At 35.7% G+C, this 17,703-nt stretch overlaps 4 protein-coding genes and 1 long non-coding RNA gene across 5 annotated transcripts; all 5 read left to right on the forward strand.

Annotated features, from left to right (window-relative positions):
* Positions 1-195: 195 nt before the first annotated feature.
* LOC107473683 (uncharacterized) lies at positions 196-828 on the forward strand. Its single transcript, XM_016093271.1, has one exon. The coding sequence runs from the start codon at positions 196-198 to the stop codon at positions 826-828; it is 633 nt and encodes a 210-aa protein (XP_015948757.1).
* A 4,562-nt stretch (positions 829-5,390) lies between these two features.
* LOC110272356 (putative disease resistance RPP13-like protein 1) lies at positions 5,391-6,998 on the forward strand. Its single transcript, XM_021135103.2, has one exon. It carries the CDS (start codon positions 5,391-5,393, stop codon positions 6,996-6,998), a length of 1,608 nt encoding a protein of 535 aa, XP_020990762.1.
* Positions 6,999-7,137: 139 nt separating this feature from the next.
* On the forward strand, positions 7,138-10,071 carry LOC107473648 (putative disease resistance RPP13-like protein 1). Its single transcript, XM_016093232.3, has 3 exons — positions 7,138-8,944; positions 9,278-9,356; positions 9,916-10,071. The coding sequence occupies exon 1, from the start codon at positions 7,258-7,260 to the stop codon at positions 8,008-8,010; it is 753 nt and encodes a 250-aa protein (XP_015948718.2). The 5' UTR covers positions 7,138-7,257; the 3' UTR covers positions 8,011-8,944; positions 9,278-9,356; positions 9,916-10,071.
* A 1,204-nt stretch (positions 10,072-11,275) lies between these two features.
* On the forward strand, positions 11,276-13,238 carry LOC107473684 (pentatricopeptide repeat-containing protein At2g46050, mitochondrial-like). The gene is given in 2 exon segments (XM_052256995.1): positions 11,276-11,971; positions 11,973-13,238. Coding segments are annotated over 2 exon segments (1,962 nt in total).
* Positions 13,239-14,898: 1,660 nt separating this feature from the next.
* LOC127744746 (uncharacterized) lies at positions 14,899-15,577 on the forward strand. Its single transcript, XR_008005769.1, has 2 exons — positions 14,899-14,998; positions 15,455-15,577. It is a non-coding gene; the product is annotated as an uncharacterized LOC127744746 (long non-coding RNA).
* The last annotated feature ends 2,126 nt before the right edge of the window (positions 15,578-17,703 follow it).

Consider the following 17,703-nt stretch of genomic DNA (forward strand, 5'->3'; position numbering starts at 1 on the left):
AATTTCGCCCTCACCTTCAAGGGCAAAGACGCCAGGAGGCTACTTGTGAATGCGGCGTACGCTAAGACCGAGGTCGAGTTCCAGTACTGGTTTGATATTCTTAAGACCGAAGACCCGGCGATGTGTGACTGGGCTAACCGGATTGAGTATTCCTTGTGGACACAGTATTGTGATGAGGGGCGTAGATTCGGACACATGACGACGAATATATCTGAGTGTGTGAACTCGATCCTCAAGGGTGTCAGAAACCTCCCTGTGTGCTCGCTAGTCAAGGCAACATACGGCAGGTTGGCCGAATTATTTGTTCGCAAAGGGAGGGAGGCTGAGGCGCAGATGGGTACCGGACAACAATTTAGTCAGCACTTGGTGAAGTGTATAGAGGCCAACTTGAAGACGGCTAGGTGCTTCACGGTAACTGTGTACGACAGGGATAACTCCGAGTTCACCGTTGCAGAGACAACTCTGACTGGTTCTTTCTCACTGGGTACCTACAGAGTCTCGCTTGCATCTCACACATGTGACTGCGGATACTTCCAGGCACTTCATTTCCCGTGTCCCCACGCACTGGCATGCTGTGCCTACTCACGGCTTACATGGGAGCCTTACGTCCACCAGGTGTATCGTCTTAGTTCGGTCTTCAGTGTGTATCAGATGGGTTTTACACCTCCCATTCCGGAGGATTTCTGGCCACCATATGACGGGCCAACTGTCATCCCTGACCCCAATAAGAGGCGTGCGAGAGAGGGTCATCCCAGGTCCACTCGGATATGGACCAATATGGACGAGGCAGATCCGAACCGGCCAAAGAGATGTGGGCTTTGTCGGTAGCCCGGCCACACACGTCGGAGTTGCCCACAGCTCGGAGGAGCAGATCACACACGGGGACATGATTAGGTGTATTGGTGGCTTTGGTACTTTTGTTATTTCAATTTCGCGTTTAGATTTCACTATTATCGGTTTTCTTGCTTGTAGTTGGTGACTGATAGAATTTGTTAACGTTAGTGCGATGTACTTTGAATGGGATTTTAGTTAATGAATATTTTCTGTCACCACAGTTTTAAACGAAATGTATGTCTAATGCACACCGGCAAAAATAACTTTACGATTTTTATTAAGACATGATGCGGAAACTATGTTCGTAACTTAAATTGCTTGCTAGAACGAATTCTGAGTAATTCGAACCATGCTGGTTCGAATTACTTTGTAAATATTTATTCAGTGTAAATCGAACCTATTAGGTTCGAATTATCAAGTTTGGGTTCGAACCAATTTGGTTCAAATTATGTTGCTTTGTTCTACATGCGTAATTCGAACCTATTTGGTTCGAATTACTTGGAAAGTGAGTTCGAACCTATTTGGTTCGAACTATATAGAAATGTCCTTTGGTTGATTGATGAATCAGATTTTGCTTTGGCTTATCTGTGTAAAATTGATCTCCCTTTGGCTTGTTTAGGTTTTTTACCCCCAAAAATTGTTAGATGAAAATCAACCAATCACTATTTAGTAAAATATTTTAAAAAAATTAAAACAAAAAACTCTTACTTATTATAAAAGCTGATACTAACTCTCTCCACAATGAGTTTAAGCCATCTTTTCTTTGCTAATGATGCCACGTCAGCAATTCTAATTACTTGGCAAAAGATGAAAACTAACCAATCACTATTTGGTAAAGTGTTTTAAAAAAATTAAAACAAAAAACTCTTATCTATTATTATTGAATTGAAACATCAAGTACTAATTAAATGCAATAAACATACATTAAAAGTGTCATAATAAAAATAATTATAAAAAATTTCAGTTACAAATATTCAAATTTTACAACTTATACATATTAAAACTCTTACTACTCTTCATTTCTTAATCTCTCATACTAATTGTCAAAAATTCCTTAAATTTAATATAACATTTTTTGTAATAGCTCAAAAAAAAAAAAAACAAATTTGTGGGCCACTCTTCCTTTACTTTTTCCCTAACCCTAATCACACAAAAACACTCTCTCTCAACCCTCAGTCCCTCACTAGCCGTCGAGCTCCCACCCCCGCTCCTCCCACACCCTCTTCGTAGAAACACACACTCACGGACGCACTCCCCTCGCTCACCCTCACGCCGTCGCTCATCCCCCCACACACGCACCTACACTGACGCGGAGAAGAGAGGGAGGTCGCTGCTGCTGTTCATGCCCATCGTTGCCAACTGCACCGTCGCGGAGGAGCGTCTTTGTCGTCGCGAGCTGCAACCGCCGCCATTGAAGCCACCCTCGCTGTTGTCCTTGAGCGCCAGTGAGAGGGAGAGCTCGAGGAAGAGAGGAACGTTGTCCCGCCATGCACCGTCGTCACTGGAGCTGAACTGCCGCCGAAGGCCCGCCGCCGTCCGTGGAGAGTCGTCGCCGTCTGGGTCGCTGCCGGAGGAAGAGAGCTTGCACAAGGGGTTGCTGGAGTGGCTCATCGCTACCGCAAGAGCCACTGCACCTCTGGCCGCTGGGAAGTCACATTGAGGTCGCCGTTCTTCTGCCGCCGCCGCTGTCGGGGTTTCTGGTCAATGGGTATGACGCTGTTGTTGCCGGAACCACCACCGGTGCTGCCGCTACTTGTTTCCCTTAAGACCGAGTCGTTGTAGTTGCTGAGAAAGTGATTTGGAGCTGAGGTTGTGGCTGCCGCAATTTCGGGTTGAGAGGAAAGGTTCCGTCGGCGCGTTTGGATTATAGTTTTAACAATCGAGAACTATAGCCAGCTCTATCTTGTCGCTACTCCGGTTCAAATTCTACGCTCATTCGTTCCATTCCACTTTAATCCTCCTTACCTTGAATTTGGCACTCTGGGTTTGGTATCTTCGGTCCCTAGGGACTACGTTGTGAGTAGGCTTTACATTTATAATTGTTTGATTGTGCATCTATAATTATTTTGACATATATCTATTATGATCTTTGAATTATACTCACTATATTTGTCTAGAATGGTTTTAAATTGATTAGAATAATTGATTTATTAAAATTAAATAATTCATTTTTATGAAGTTTATACTTTCGGAACTATACATGAGACCATATATATTTTTAATGAAGTTTTGCATTATTTTAAATTGTTTGATCTTATCTGAATATCTGTTTTTGAGACCATATATATTTTTGATAAAATTTTGCATTATTCTAAAATGTTTGAGTTTACTTGAATATCTGTTTTTGAAGCATTGAAGTATTTGTTGGTATTTACTTAGTTTAAAGATTGTGAAATATATTTGAAATGTGTTTGATTAAAAAAAAGTATGATTGGAAAGGATTCTGATGAGAAAGTATAATATGATTTGATTTGATTCGATACCTTATATATTTGAAAGATCAAAGATTTGTTGTATTTGAAATTATATGTTTTGAATTGGTTTGGGAGGCTCGTATTAGAAAACCGTAGTTAACGGCGGTTATGACGTTAACTTAGATGCATCTAACTCAGACTCCAGCTAGCAGGGGGTGTTGCTAGCCTAACGTATAGGCCACACGTTCGATCTGTTATTTTGTTAGGACACACAAGAGGAAAGGGCTACCCATAGAGGTGGAGCCGCCCAAGTGTGGACTTTTGATTTGATTTCTGTATGAGAACTCCCTTATTGATTCACTTATTATTATTATCAACTATTACTTTCTAATTAAAATTACTTTAATGATAATGTTTGTATAGTCTCATGTTGATTATAGATGTATTGTCTGGTCACTGAGTTGCAAAACTCACCCCATTTTTTTAAAAATATTTTTCAGGAACAAATATTTGACTATGTGAGACTTTCTATTCAAGAATAATGGTCTGCAATGAGTACCTATTCTTTGTCGAATTCCTAGAAGTATATGCTCCATATGTCACAGGCAGGACCAACCATTCTTAGTTATTTTAATTTTTTTATTAAAAATATATAACTATTTATTTTAGAACTTGTAAAATATTTGTACTTGCTTATTGAACTTATATGTGACTATGTTAGACTTGCTATAGGATTATTTTCCTGAGCGCCAGTCATGACTCATTTTGGGTCGTGACAATTTTTATATGTTTTTCATTCTTATTCATTTATTTTTTTTAATTATTTACAAACAAAAAAACTGCAATAAAAGACAAAGTATAGCCATTAATGCAAATCGAAAATCGAAAATTAAAAAAAAATAAATTACAGTTTTGTATAACTCTAATATAAATAACTTATATCTTTTTTTAAAATAAATAAATTCAAAATCTATTTATAATATGTTTTCTAAAATATTTTTAATATAACATTTATTAAAATATACTATATAGTATAAATAATCTACCTCTCCGCACATTGCGCGCTTCTCGCTCTAGTTAAAAGTAAAAAGAGAAAAAAAAGAGAGATTAGTTACTAACATGCTATTATCATAACTAATGCGATTGATGCATTTGAGAGAGATTAGTAATTCAGTATAGTAGTAACCTAATATAGTAGTACTATTGAGCCTGGTCCCATAAGTCATAAGTTAACACATTAATTGAAACTTCCAAGAAGCTGTAATAATGTTGCATCCATAAAATAAATTAGAATCAAGGACAAAGTAAGTGTGAACCGGCTAGATGCTAGGCAATTCAAATAACTCAATTCATACAATTTTTCCATGGACACAGATGTTGGGACGACTTGAAGTCAATGTCCTAGCTAACAAATAAGGAGCACCACACAATCAAGAAGGGAATACAATGAATAAAGCTGAATTAGTGGAACTTGGAAGGAGCAACTCTTCATCACATCAAATTACATGCAGCATATCTGATCTATTAATTTGTTCTACAAATTAAAGAGAGAAAAACTTACAATGTGTGGATTAAAGCAATTTCTCAAATAAGAATATTTTTGTTATAAAGAATGTCTTACCTAAAAGAAGAAGGCTAAGTAACAAAGTAGACCTTATTTTACCAATTGCATAATTCTTTACCATGATCCACAACTAGTTCATTATGATAATGATAATGTATCTGACATCAAGGACGAAATTTCCACAATGACTATAACTCTACGTCTTGCAATCACATGGCTTGTTTCGGGGAAAAAAAAGGTAACAAACAGTTAGGATTAAAGGCAAAATTGAAAATTTTGTTGCATGCACCTTCCAAATTTCCACAAAGACTACATTACCATTGGTCCTAAAAGGGATCGAACTTTCCACGCCTTGCAATCACATTGCATCTTTCAAAAGTTGGGATAGGATTGAAGGTTTTATGCAATTATGTTGCACCTTCCAAAATGACAGTAGCATTTAATTTAGAGCCAGAAAGACGCCCCACAAATTTTATCTCGGAGATTGATACCATGTCTTGTTGCTAACTTTTAATTTCAAAGCATTGTTCTTTCCTTCTATTTCTGAAAGTTTGATCACTTTGCTGTTGTTTGAGATCATGACTGGAGTTCTTGGTGAAGCTTTTCTCCCTCGACTCATTGATTTTGCCCTGGAGAAGCTCATATCTGCAGACGCTATCAACTTTGTTGTGGGCAAGAAACTTAGCTCTGACTTGGTTGATGATGCAGAGCTCAAGCAACTGGATAACCATGATGTGAAGGAGTGGCTCAACTCTCTCCAAGATGCTCTTTACACTGCTGGTGACTTGCTGGACCGCGTCTGCACCAAAGCAGCAACTCAAAAGGACACTTTCTTGGGTAAAATCTTCAACTCTGAAGATAGCCAGATGGTGGATGAGATAGAAAGGGTGGTTGGAAGGATAGAAGATCTTGAGAAAAGCAAGGGAAAGCTTGGGCTTGAAAAGATTTCCGCATCTAGCTTCTCCTGGAAAACTCCATCCACTTCTCTTGTAAGAGGGAATGTGTATGGCAGGGAGGATGACCAGAAGGCCTTAATCAAGATGCTGAATGACAACAATGAGCATCACTTGTCTGTGATCTCTATTGTTGGCATAGGTGGGGTTGGTAAAACAACTTTGGCTCAATGGCTGTACAATAATGCAGAGTTGATGGAGGGATTTAATCGGAAAGCATGGGTTTGCGTTTTGGAGAACTTCAATATTGTTGAGACTACAAAGAATATAGTAAAGGAGATCTCTACAAATACTCAGGATCTTGATAGCTTCAATTCAATTCAAGATGCTTTGAAGAAAGAATTGTCTGAAAAGAAGTTCTTTGTTGTCTTGGACGATGTTTGGAGTAATGATCATCATCAATGGAAGGATTTTCTAGCCCCTTTTCAATATGGGGTTAAGGGAAGTACTATTCTTCTAACTACTCGCGAGAAAGATGTTGGTTCAGTTGTCCAAACAAATTACCACCCTCACTATCTCAATCCATTATCAGAAGACTATTGCTGGTCGGTGTTTGCAGCCAATGCTTCTTTTCCAGAATCAAATGGGAGGCCAAGATTTGAAGAAATAGGCAAAACGATTGCCAGGAAGTGCAACGGTTTGCCATTAGCAGCAGAAACGCTTGGTTGTTTGTGCCGAAGGCATGATGCTGAGGAATGGGAAAAAATCTTAAGGAGTGATATTTGGGAATTTTCTACAAATGAGAGTAAGATTATTCCAGCATTGTTAATTAGTTACTTTCACCTTCCTGCACATTTGAAGCCTTGTTTTGTTCATTGTGCACTGTTTCCGAAAGATTATCTTTTCGATAAAGATGAATTAATTTTGCTGTGGATGGCCGAAGATCTTTTAAGGCTACCAAATGGAGGAGAGAGTTCAAGAGCAGAAAAAAGAAAAAGGGGAGAGAGTTCAAGACCAAAAAAAAACAATAGAGGAGAGAGTTTAGAAGAAGTTGGTTGCAAGTGTTTTGAAGAATTAACTTCCAGATTATTTTTTAAACCAGCTTCTTATGGGATTGGGAGGTACGTGATGCATGATCTTTTGCATGACTTGGCAATATTCCTTGCCAGAGACTTCTATTGTAGGATACAAGAACTTGGTGAACAAGAAGAGATGAAGGTTCTCAGTTCTCACTCGTCATTTGTCACATTTACCACGTGGAAGCTTATGTCCTCCAATCACAAAAGTCTCTAACTCCATTGCGAAATTGGAATCTTTGAGGACATCGTTGTATATCAATGATTTGTTTAGCGTGGAAAGTGTAGTATCAAAGTTTAAATACTTGAGGGTTTCATCCTTTGATAAAGTTGATGAATTACCTGATTCAATAGGGGAATTGATTCATCTACGCTATTTGAATCTCTCTAGGTGTAACATTAATAGGTTTCCGGAATCGTTGTGCAACTTGTATAATCTACAAACATTAATATTGAATGGATGTACTAAGCTGACCATGTTGCCCAGTGGCATGCATAATCTTGTGAATTTACGGCATCTTGATCTTAGGGGAACTTCTTTGGAAGAAATGCCTGGAGGAATAAGCAAATTGGAGCACTTGCATACCTTACGTTCCTTTGTGGTGGGCAATAATGAGGATAATGGAATCCAGGAATTAGGAGGGCTCTCAAATCTTCATGGATCGTTGGTGATTAAGAAGTTGGAGAATGTTGTTGATGTCACACAAGCAAGGAGTGCAAGGATGTTGGAGAAGAACCACATTGACCACTTATTGTTGGAATGGTGTTCAGATGATGAAATGGTTTCAAACACAGAGACGGAGAGAGATATACTCGATGGCTTGAAAGTGTTGATAATGAAGGGATACAAGGGCGAAACATTTCCAGATTGGTTGGGTCGCTGTTCCTACAACAATATGACAAATGTATATCTAGAGTCTTGCAAGAATTGCTGCGTGCTGCCTTCACTTGGACAGCTGCCATCTCTAAAGTCCCTGCACATTGAAGGTTTTCTTGAGCTCAAGCGTATTGGTGATGAGTTTTACAAGAGTGACAGCGATCATCATTCCTCGCCTATTGCACCGTTTCCTTCACTCGAGGGATTGGTGTTTGATAACATGCCATACTGGGAGGAGTGGAACGTACCTGACCCAGAAGCTTTTCCTCAGCTTAAGATACTTCGAATTGAACGTTGTCTAATGGCATATTCAGGAGAAGGGTTTCTTGTTTGTCGGATGTTTCGAAAGTAGAAATGCGGGAAGATGATGAACCATCAACCATCTGTGTTGCCTCCAAGAACTATGCATTTCAGGGTGTCCGTCAATTGTATCCCTTCCGAGTAATTGTTTACCCAAATCTCTGCAAAAGCTGACAATCTCGAGTTGCCCAAACTTTGAATTCCTCGAGCAACAGCAGCAAAAGTATGATTTGGTAGAGCTACAAATAGACTACAGCTGTGATTCACTGTGCTCCTTGTCGTTGGATGTCTTTCCCAATCTCAAGAATCTCCAGATAAAATGGTGTAGGAATCTGGAATCAGTGTCAATGTCAGAGGCACCACACGCTGCTCTTCAACGTCTCACCATCTTTGGATGCGACAAATTAGTGTCATTTGCAGGAGAAGGACTGGCTGCACCCAACTTGACTCATCTTCAAGTTGGAGGCATTACCACGTGACATGAAGAGTCTACTCCCAAGTCTACAGTCTCTCGTGATACCTGGTTGCTCAGACATGTGCAGGTTGGCAGAGGGTGGTTTGCCGCCTAACTTGAAATCACTTGAAGTGGGAATTTGCGAGGAACAAATGAGGGATCTCTCATGGATGGCCAACTTGCACGCCCTCACTCATCTCACAATTAATGGTTATAAGTGTAAGAACGTAAAGTCATACCCAGAGGTGGGTTCGCTGCCTCACCTTCCCTCCCTTACCACTCTTTGTATTGAATTCTTTGATAATCTGGAGACATTGGAGTGCAACGAGCTTCTCCGCCTCACCTCCCCTTCAACAATTGCACATTGCATCATGTTCAAAGCTGGAGAATATGGAAGGAGAAAAGCTGCCTCCCTCTCTCTTGCGACTTGAAGTTTATTTTTGTGATTTGCTGGGAAAACACTGCAAGAACAAGCATCAACTAATCTGGCCCAAAATTTCCCACATCCCAACCATTCAAGTCGATTGAGCAGGTAAATTTCTAACTTCACGGTTCTCATATCACCACAATTAAATCATACATGCATTCTTTTTCCTTTTCCTCAAAAGAAAATACCTCTCTCTTTCTTTACACATTATTAACTACTTGGACTGATATAAATTTGCATTCTTGTTTTTTTTTTCCATTCATTGCGAAACCTCTCACTTTGAAGTTGTACTCGAAAGAAATATCTTTTGTTATTCTCAGAAAAGGTCATTCTTATAAATTCAAAGATACGGAATATATATATTGTGCATCCAACATTTGAGAGTTTTTTTACATACATCGATACATGAAATTTACTGTTTTCATCCATCTTCTGCAGGTACATTGTAATGAAGTAAAAGTGCCCAAATGGTAGAGATTTCATCATGTATAATCTTATACAAACATTTTAGCTTCAGGTTGGTAAATTTACTCTACTTCGTTCCATTCTAGAATTTACTTTTCCTGTTCTGTTGGGAAAAAGAAAAATGTTATCAAAACTTGATTTTAAAAGAATTAGATATATACCCTTAATGGTAAAATTGTGTTTCTGCCTTTGCCACTATTTGATGTTTATGCCTTTATGCTGAACTAATCGGTACTTCCATGTAGTAACTTAAATTTCGATTCTTTAACTGTTTTTGGAATCTATAAATTTGTACTTTTTGTTACGATTCTATTATTGTCGTTCATTTATAATTTTAGTGAGATCAATTGAAATCTTTTAAAAATATTCAAAGTAAAATTAAAACTTTCACCAAACACTTGGGACATTTAATACGGTTATCCTTGTTTCCTTTTTTTTCTATTCTTTAATCTTCTTTTAAAATTTTTTATAATATAACAACATGATGCGGTTTGCGACTTAGAGTGATAGGCTAAAAGAAAATAAAGCTTATTGTCTTGCCTGAAATGGAAAGTGAAGCTTCAAAATAATCTAACAATTTTTTTCCCTTCTGTTTTTGCCATCTTTTGCAGGTTTTCATTGCACATGTATATCTATATATATGGAGATGTGAATTGGATTAATGTGTTGGGAAGCAGTAGTGTTTTCTGATTTCAGCCTTCATTTTAATTGGTGTCTATACTAGTTTAAATTAATGACTGATGTGTATCATATGATTCATTTCTACACCACATGTGGAGTTGCTTGGATTATTCAATTCAATGCTTTGCTTGAAATATAGGAACCATAGATGGTTGTTTGGTTATCAATAGCAGTCATGTTTGAACTTTGAACCAATATGCTAAAACAATTCAAAGGCATGATGATGATCAACATCATTGTTGAACCTTGTTGCAGTAGTGTTACTTATATGTTAAAGTTATGATAATCTGCATCTTGCCAAGCATGGAGTTAAATTAATTAACTTCTATCAAAGGTAGGTGCAACAACTTTCATAATCCCTTGGAAACATATATATAACCAAAAAAAAAAAGCATGCCAAACCAAAATGATTATATCAACCCAGGAGAAATGAATATAGAAAAATGCTTTAGATATTTATTTTTGTCTTGTATGTCAAACAGGTATATAATTAGAATACAAAATAAAATAATTACAAATAAAATATCAAATTTTTACTTTTATTGTTGATATTGGATTAACAATGGCATTTTTTCGGATTATTGACTGTTGGGCCATTAATCTCAAATGTGAAACGGTTTAATTTGAAGTAAATGATCAAATTAGTCCCAGAAAGATCACTCATTCTCCAAATTCGTTCTTGAAAGATTTTTTTAATCAAATTCATCTTTTAAAAATTTTAAATTAATCATGTTAGTCATTCCGTCACTTTCTTTGTTGATGGTGTAAAAATTTGCTAATGTCACAATTTTAGTGACACTCCAACATATACCTAGGAGTCTTAACTATTAAGATAATAAATTTATGAAATTAAATCAAATCAAAACCTAATTGAGGAGAGAACTTGAGGCATTGGAATCCCTCAATTTAGGGTTGATTTGATTTAATTTCATAAACTAATCATGTTAATAGTCAATTAGGACTACAAGGTGTGTGTTGTGATGTTACTTAACGCACCACATCAACAAACTCCGACGCTATTAGTAATGAAAGTGATGGAAGGATTAACAAGACTAATTTAAAATATTTAAATGACAAATCTGATTAAAAAAATTTTTGGGGGACCAATTTGGAGACTAATTTAATCATTTACTCGATTAATTTGGGATGTAGAAATCAAATCTTTCAATTGAAAAATTAAAAAAAATTTGAGGTACACATATCAGATGCTCCCATTTTAATACTTCTGGTAGTTTTTAAAAAAACAAAAAAAAAATATAATGTTGAATTGTAAGTTTATCTTTTTATCCTATGATCTTCAAATCCCATTTCAAAAAACAGTTCCTTTTCCCTCCAACACTTTTCTCATTTGTAACTCAATGCTTCAGTAACTATTCTCATGAACCACATCCATGTAATCATTCCCTTAGCAGACTCAAAGCTTTTGTTCCAATCCCTAATGAACCCAGCTTTAGGGACCCTGAAATTGTTCATTTGTTTTGTGCTAAAGCCCTCAAAGTTGCTGCTGTAAGGGCTTTTCTCCCTGAAGGGAAACAGTTGCATGCCCATTTGATAAAGTTTGGTTTTTGTCATGTTCTGTCATTGCGAAATCAGATCTTGAGTATTTACCTTAAATGCAAGGAAACCAAAGATGCACTTAAACTGTTTGATGAATTGCCCGGGAGAAATGTGGTCTCGTGGAATATTGTGATCCGTGGCATTGTTGGATGTGGAAATGAAAATGACTTGAATCCTCATCTGGGGTTTTCTTATTTCAAGCGGATGTTGTTCGAAAAGGTGGCTCCGGATGATATAACATTGAATGCTTTGATTGGTGTGTGTGCATAGCTTCATGATATCGAAATTGGAGTACAACTGCACTGTTTTGCAATGAAAAGAGGACTTGATTTGGATTGTTTTGTAGGTAGTGCTTTGGTTGATTTTTATGCAAAATTTGGTTTGGTTGAGAATTCAAGGAAGGTTTTTTGTGCTGTTACACATAGAGATTTTGATTATGTTGAATGTCATGATTTCTTGTTATGCCCTGAATTGTTTACCAGAAGAGGCCTTCAGGATTTTCAACTCAATGAGATCGGATGGTGCTAATGGCGACGAATTCACTTTTAGCAGCCTGCTAAGTATATGTGATATTTTAGAATATTATGATTTTGGAAAGCAAGTTCATAGTCTTATTCTGAAACTGTCATTTGAATCCGATATTCTAGTGGCGAGTGCATTAATCAATATGTACGCAAAAAATGAAGATGTCATTGATGCAAAGAGAGTATTTGACAAGATGGCGATTCGAAATGTTGTGGCATGGAATACCATGATTTTTGGGTGTGGAAATAATGGCGAAGTGATTGATGTTATGAAGATTCTCAGAGATATGTTATTCGAAGGAATTTTCCCCGATGAACTCACTATTTCCAGCGTTCTTAGCTCGTGTGGCTATGCTTCTGCCATAACTAAAACTCAGCAAGTTCATGCCTTAGCAGTTAAGCTGTCATTTCAAGAATTTGTATCTGTTTCCAATTCTTTGATTACTGCATACTCCAAGTGTGGTAACATAACTAATGCATTCAAATGCTTCAGATTGATGTTAGAACCTGATCTTGTTACATACACTTCACTGATAAATGCATATGCATTCCATGGTCTTGGCAAAGAAGCAACTGAGATGTTTGAGAAGATGATATCTTGCGGCATAAAACCTGACCGGATTTCTTTTCTTGGCATTCTCTCTGCTTGTGTGCATTGTGGATTCGTGAACACAGGACTGCACTACTTCAAATTAATGACAGATGTGTATCATATTATTCCTGATTCAGATCACTATACTTGCCTTATTGATCTCCTTGGAAGACATGGTTTCGTAAACGAAGCCTTTGAATTCTTGAAACCAATTCCAATTCAAGCTGAATCGAACATGTTAGGAGCATTCATTGGGTCTTGTAAACTGCATGAAAATATAGAACTGGCTAAATCGGCAGCAGGAAAGCTTTTTGCAATAGAGCCAGAGAAGATTGTGAACTATGCTGTCATGGCTAACATTTATGCTTCTCATAATCACTGGCTTGATGCTGAAAGAGTTCGAAAAACCATGAGGGACAAGAATGTTGCTAAATTCCCAGGCTGTAGCTGGATACAGGTTGGTAACCAAGTTCATTCATTTGTGTCTAGTGATAAGGTACACCCTAAACTTTTGCAAATTTTTGCTACACTAAAAATGTTGCTTAGCTCAATGAAAGAAGAAAATGGTGTGAAATTGTAAATGGTATATAGATCATGATCGATAATAAATTGGGAAATACTTTTTGGTTTTTCTAAAATTGTATCAACAAGGATGTGATTAAAAGTTTGTGTTGTACTTGTACCCATAGTAAGTTTATCCAAACACACCTATGTGGTGATAGATTTTTGGAATAGCACATATAAGACTTCTCTCTTGTAATGAATATCCAAGCCAATTCTACTAGGTTTTTCAATCAATGTCTAGGACTAGAACGGAGAGTAGTACCTCCTTTTATAGTCTCTAATCAACCATTTAACCCCCTAAAGGGACTATAAATTTACATGGAAGACTGATTTAGGTAAAATTTATCTCCTCTTTGAATCCCTAACCAAACATATCCTTAGTGTTTCACTGTTTTGACCTTTGTTGTTTCTTCATTGAATATCTAACTGTTCTACAGCATGTCTAAAGTTGCAAACAAAGTAAGCATATAAGACATTTAACAACTTACAAATAATTCTATTTAAAAAAAGTAACCTCGAAGACAGCAACCACGTGAAGCTAATGTCCGAACTGGATTGCCAAGAAATTTTAACCTTATATTATTAGTATTACTTACCATGATTCATGTGCAGCTACATGTTCCTAGATTTATGTAATTGATTAATTCAATCTATTTTTATTATATAAAAGTTAGAGAAAAGCTCAGTATACAAGCGATTAGGGCTTGTAACTATTACAAGTTCATTAACGCCTAATCCACTAAAACGCGCTGCAACTCCTACGTCACTTACACGCGTTATACAAAGATCCCGCGTTTGTATAACTACCAAATTTAAAAGATTTGTTTCCTTCTTTGTTTTCCTTCTTTCCAAATTTCATCGTTCTTCTTCTCGCGCATCTTCTCCTGGTTTTTCGATCGTTCTTTTCCTCTCCTTTCTCATTGGTTTGTTCTTCGTTATTGACGTTAGTTCTTCTCTCTGTAACTCCAGTTTCGTTTTCTTTTCGATTTTCTGGTTTCTAAAATCAAAGTTTGAACTCGTTTCGTCATTATTTTGAATCTCTGCAGCCTCTCTGTTGTTGATGACCAGTTTGTTCTGAAGGTTGGAATGACCTTTACCACCCTTGAAGATGCTGGAAAATTTTACAGGAACTACGCCAAGGTTGCAGGTTTTTCTACAAGAGTTCGGAGCATAAATAGGAACGAAAACGAGATTAAGAATCAATTGATTACATGTAGCAGAGAGGGAAAATGAAACCCTCATAGCAAAGACTCATTTGATAGGAATTGGAATGATTTTCTGCTAAATTTTGGTCTTGTGGATAACAAGTGGCTTTCAGGTAGTGTTGGGTTAAAATCTGCAGCAGAGGTGTAAATTTAATTTTTTATCAGGTGTATTTATAGTCTGTGTTTGGGTGTATTATGCAGATCTCTATGCAGACCGTCATATATGGGTTCCAATCTATCTGGATCACCACTTCATATTATAGTACCTGTAAATCAGACATTTTGAATACACCAGAGAGAGTTTAATTAATTTTGGTCTTGTGGACAACAAGTGGCTTTTAGGTAGTGTTGGGTTAAAATCTGCAGCAGAGGTGTAAATTTAATTTTTTATCGGGTGTATTTATAGTATGTGTTTGGGTGTATTATGCAGATCTCTATGCAGACCGTCATATATGAGTTCCAATCTATCTGGATCACCACTTCATATTATAGTACCTGTAAATCAGAAATTTTGAATACACCAGAGAGAGTTTAATTAATTTTGGTCTTGTGGACAACAAGTGGCTTTCAGGTAGTGTTGGGTTAAAATCTGCAGCAGAGGTGTAAATTTAATTTTTTATCGGGTGTATTTATAGTCTGTGTTTGGGTGTATTATGCAGATCTCTATGCAGACCGTCATATATGGGTTCCAATCTATCTGGATCACCACTTCATATTATAGTACCTGTAAATCAGACATTTTGAATACACTAGAGAGAGTTTAATTAATTTTGGACTTGTGGACAACAAGTAGCATTCAGGTAGTGTTGGGTAAAATCTGCAGCAGAGGTGTAAATTTAATTTTTTATCTGGTGTATTTATAGTTTGTGTTTAGGTGTATTATGCAGATCTCTATGCAGACCGTCATATACGGGTTTCAATCTATCTGATTACCACTTCATATTATAGTACGTGTAAATCAGACATTTTGAATACATCAGAGAGAGTTTAATTAATTTTGGTCTTGTGGACAACAAGTGGCTTTCAGGTAGTGTTGGGTTAAAATCTGCAGCAGGGGTGTAAATTTAATTTTTTATCGGGTGTATTTATAGTCTGTGTTTGGGTGTATTATGCAGATCTCTATGCAGACCGTCATATATGGGTTCCAATCTATCTGGATCACCACTTCATATTATAGTACCTGTAAATCAGACATTTGAATACACCAGAGAGAGTTTAATTAATTTTGGTCTTGTGGACAACAAGTGGCTTTCAGGTAGTGTTGGGTTAAAATCTGCAGTAGATGTGTAAATTTAATTTTTTATCGGGTGTATTTATAGTCTGTGTTTGGGTGTATTATGCAGATCTCTATGCAGACCGTCATATATGGGTTCCAATCTATCTGGATCACAACTTCATATTATAGTGCCTGTAAATCAGACATTTTGAATACACCAGAGAGAGTTTAATTATGGAAAAAAATTTACTTATAATTGGATCAAATATATTTACATCATGTGTTCAATTTCTTACAAGAGTATATAACAGTTACATTAATCAATGACAATATCATTAGAATCTATCTAATAAAATGGACTCAATAAAAATGAGGATGTCCTGGAAAGTCTTATTGCATCACTTCTCCTCGCTCATATTTCTGAATTTCTCACTCAACAGATGGGTTGCACACTTTAGGTCCTTGATTTACTGTAAACAAAGCAAAATTAGAGTTAGATATATTTCTATTATGAAAAACTGATTTGATCGAAGACATATATTTGTTCTTACATTTTTTTCAGCTTGGTTTCTGCCTGCCATTTTTTCTGAAATGAAAAATACACCCATAGATACCAGTAAGATATACCCATAGATATGAGTCAGATACACCCATACATATGATTCAGATACACCCATACATATGATTCACATACACCCATAGATATGAGTCAGATACACACATAGATATCAGTCAGATATTACTCAAACATGCATTAATATACAACGTCAAGCAACATTACAAGGTGAAGCAATAGTTGAAGTACATCTTATGCATAATTCAGAACTCTTTCTCTTTCTTCTCCTCATCTTCTGCTGCTTCTTCTTCTTCAAAAATGATTTTACCATGAAAAATCGAAAAAAAAAGAGAAAACAGAGAGAAAAGACGTAAATGAAGAAGAAGAAGAAGAAGAAGAAGAGGAAAACGAGGAAGAAGAACGTGCAGAAACGAAAGAAAAGGAGAAGAAGATAAGCATATAAGACATTTAACAACTTACAAATAATTCTATTTAAAAGAGTAACCTCGAAGACAGCAACCACGTGAAGCTAATGTCCGAACTGGATTGCAAGAAATTTTAACCTTATGTTATTAGTATTACTTACAATGATTCATGTGCAGCTACATGTTCCTAGATTTATGTAATTGATTAATCTATCTATTTTTATTATATAAAAATTCATATTTAATTTCTTATACAATAAGTTTAAGCCAGATTTTCTCTTTTAATAATGTCACGCTAACAATTTTAATAATTTAACAAAACTTAAAAATTAACCAGTAAATTTTTTTAAAAAGATTAAAAGAAAAAATTCTTTATTTATTATTATTCATTAAAACATAAAGATACTAATTAAATACAATAAATATACATTAAAAGTGTCATAGTAATAATTATTATAAAAATTTCAATTACGAATATTAAAATTCTACAACTTAATACTTTTATTACTACATTATTTAGTTTACTTATGCATATCATATAAGACTCTTACTACTCTTTATTTCTTAATCTCTCATACCAATTAACAAAAACTCTTTCAAGTAAGTTTAAATTTGTCACATTTTCTTACTAAGTATATTCAAATAGATCATAATTATAAAATTTATTCATAAATTTATATTTTATTTTTGATATTTTTTATTTTTATTCATTTTTCTAAACCCAACTAAGTTTAAATTTGATATATCTCCTTACACTAGGTATATCAAATATATCATGATTATAAAACTAATTTATAATTTTATATTATATTTTTGGTGTTTTTCAATCTCATTCATTTTTTTCAATTTTTTATTTAATTATTTGTAAGGCAAAAAACACCATATAAGAAGACAAAGTATAATAACTAAAGCGAATATAAAAATAAAAGCAACAAATAAAAATGTAGTTTTGTACAATTCTAATATAAAAGACTTATGTCTTTTTTAAAAATAAATGAATTCAAATTTTTAAACTAATAAATTATATTTTAATTGATATTATTTTTTAGTTGAATAATTATATATATATATACAGATTA

Source organism: Arachis duranensis, chromosome 2 (assembly GCF_000817695.3).
Source record: "Arachis duranensis cultivar V14167 chromosome 2, aradu.V14167.gnm2.J7QH, whole genome shotgun sequence".
Classification (NCBI taxonomy): domain Eukaryota; kingdom Viridiplantae; phylum Streptophyta; class Magnoliopsida; order Fabales; family Fabaceae; genus Arachis; species Arachis duranensis.

Excerpts from the sequence above, each read along its gene's own strand:
- LOC107473683 (XM_016093271.1), top strand. The coding sequence starts at position 196 with ATGACGACGAATATATCTGAGTGTGTGAACTCGATCCTCAAGGGTGTC.
- LOC110272356 (XM_021135103.2), top strand. The coding sequence starts at position 5,391 with ATGACTGGAGTTCTTGGTGAAGCTTTTCTCCCTCGACTCATTGATTTT.
- LOC107473648 (XM_016093232.3), top strand. The coding sequence starts at position 7,258 with ATGTTGCCCAGTGGCATGCATAATCTTGTGAATTTACGGCATCTTGAT.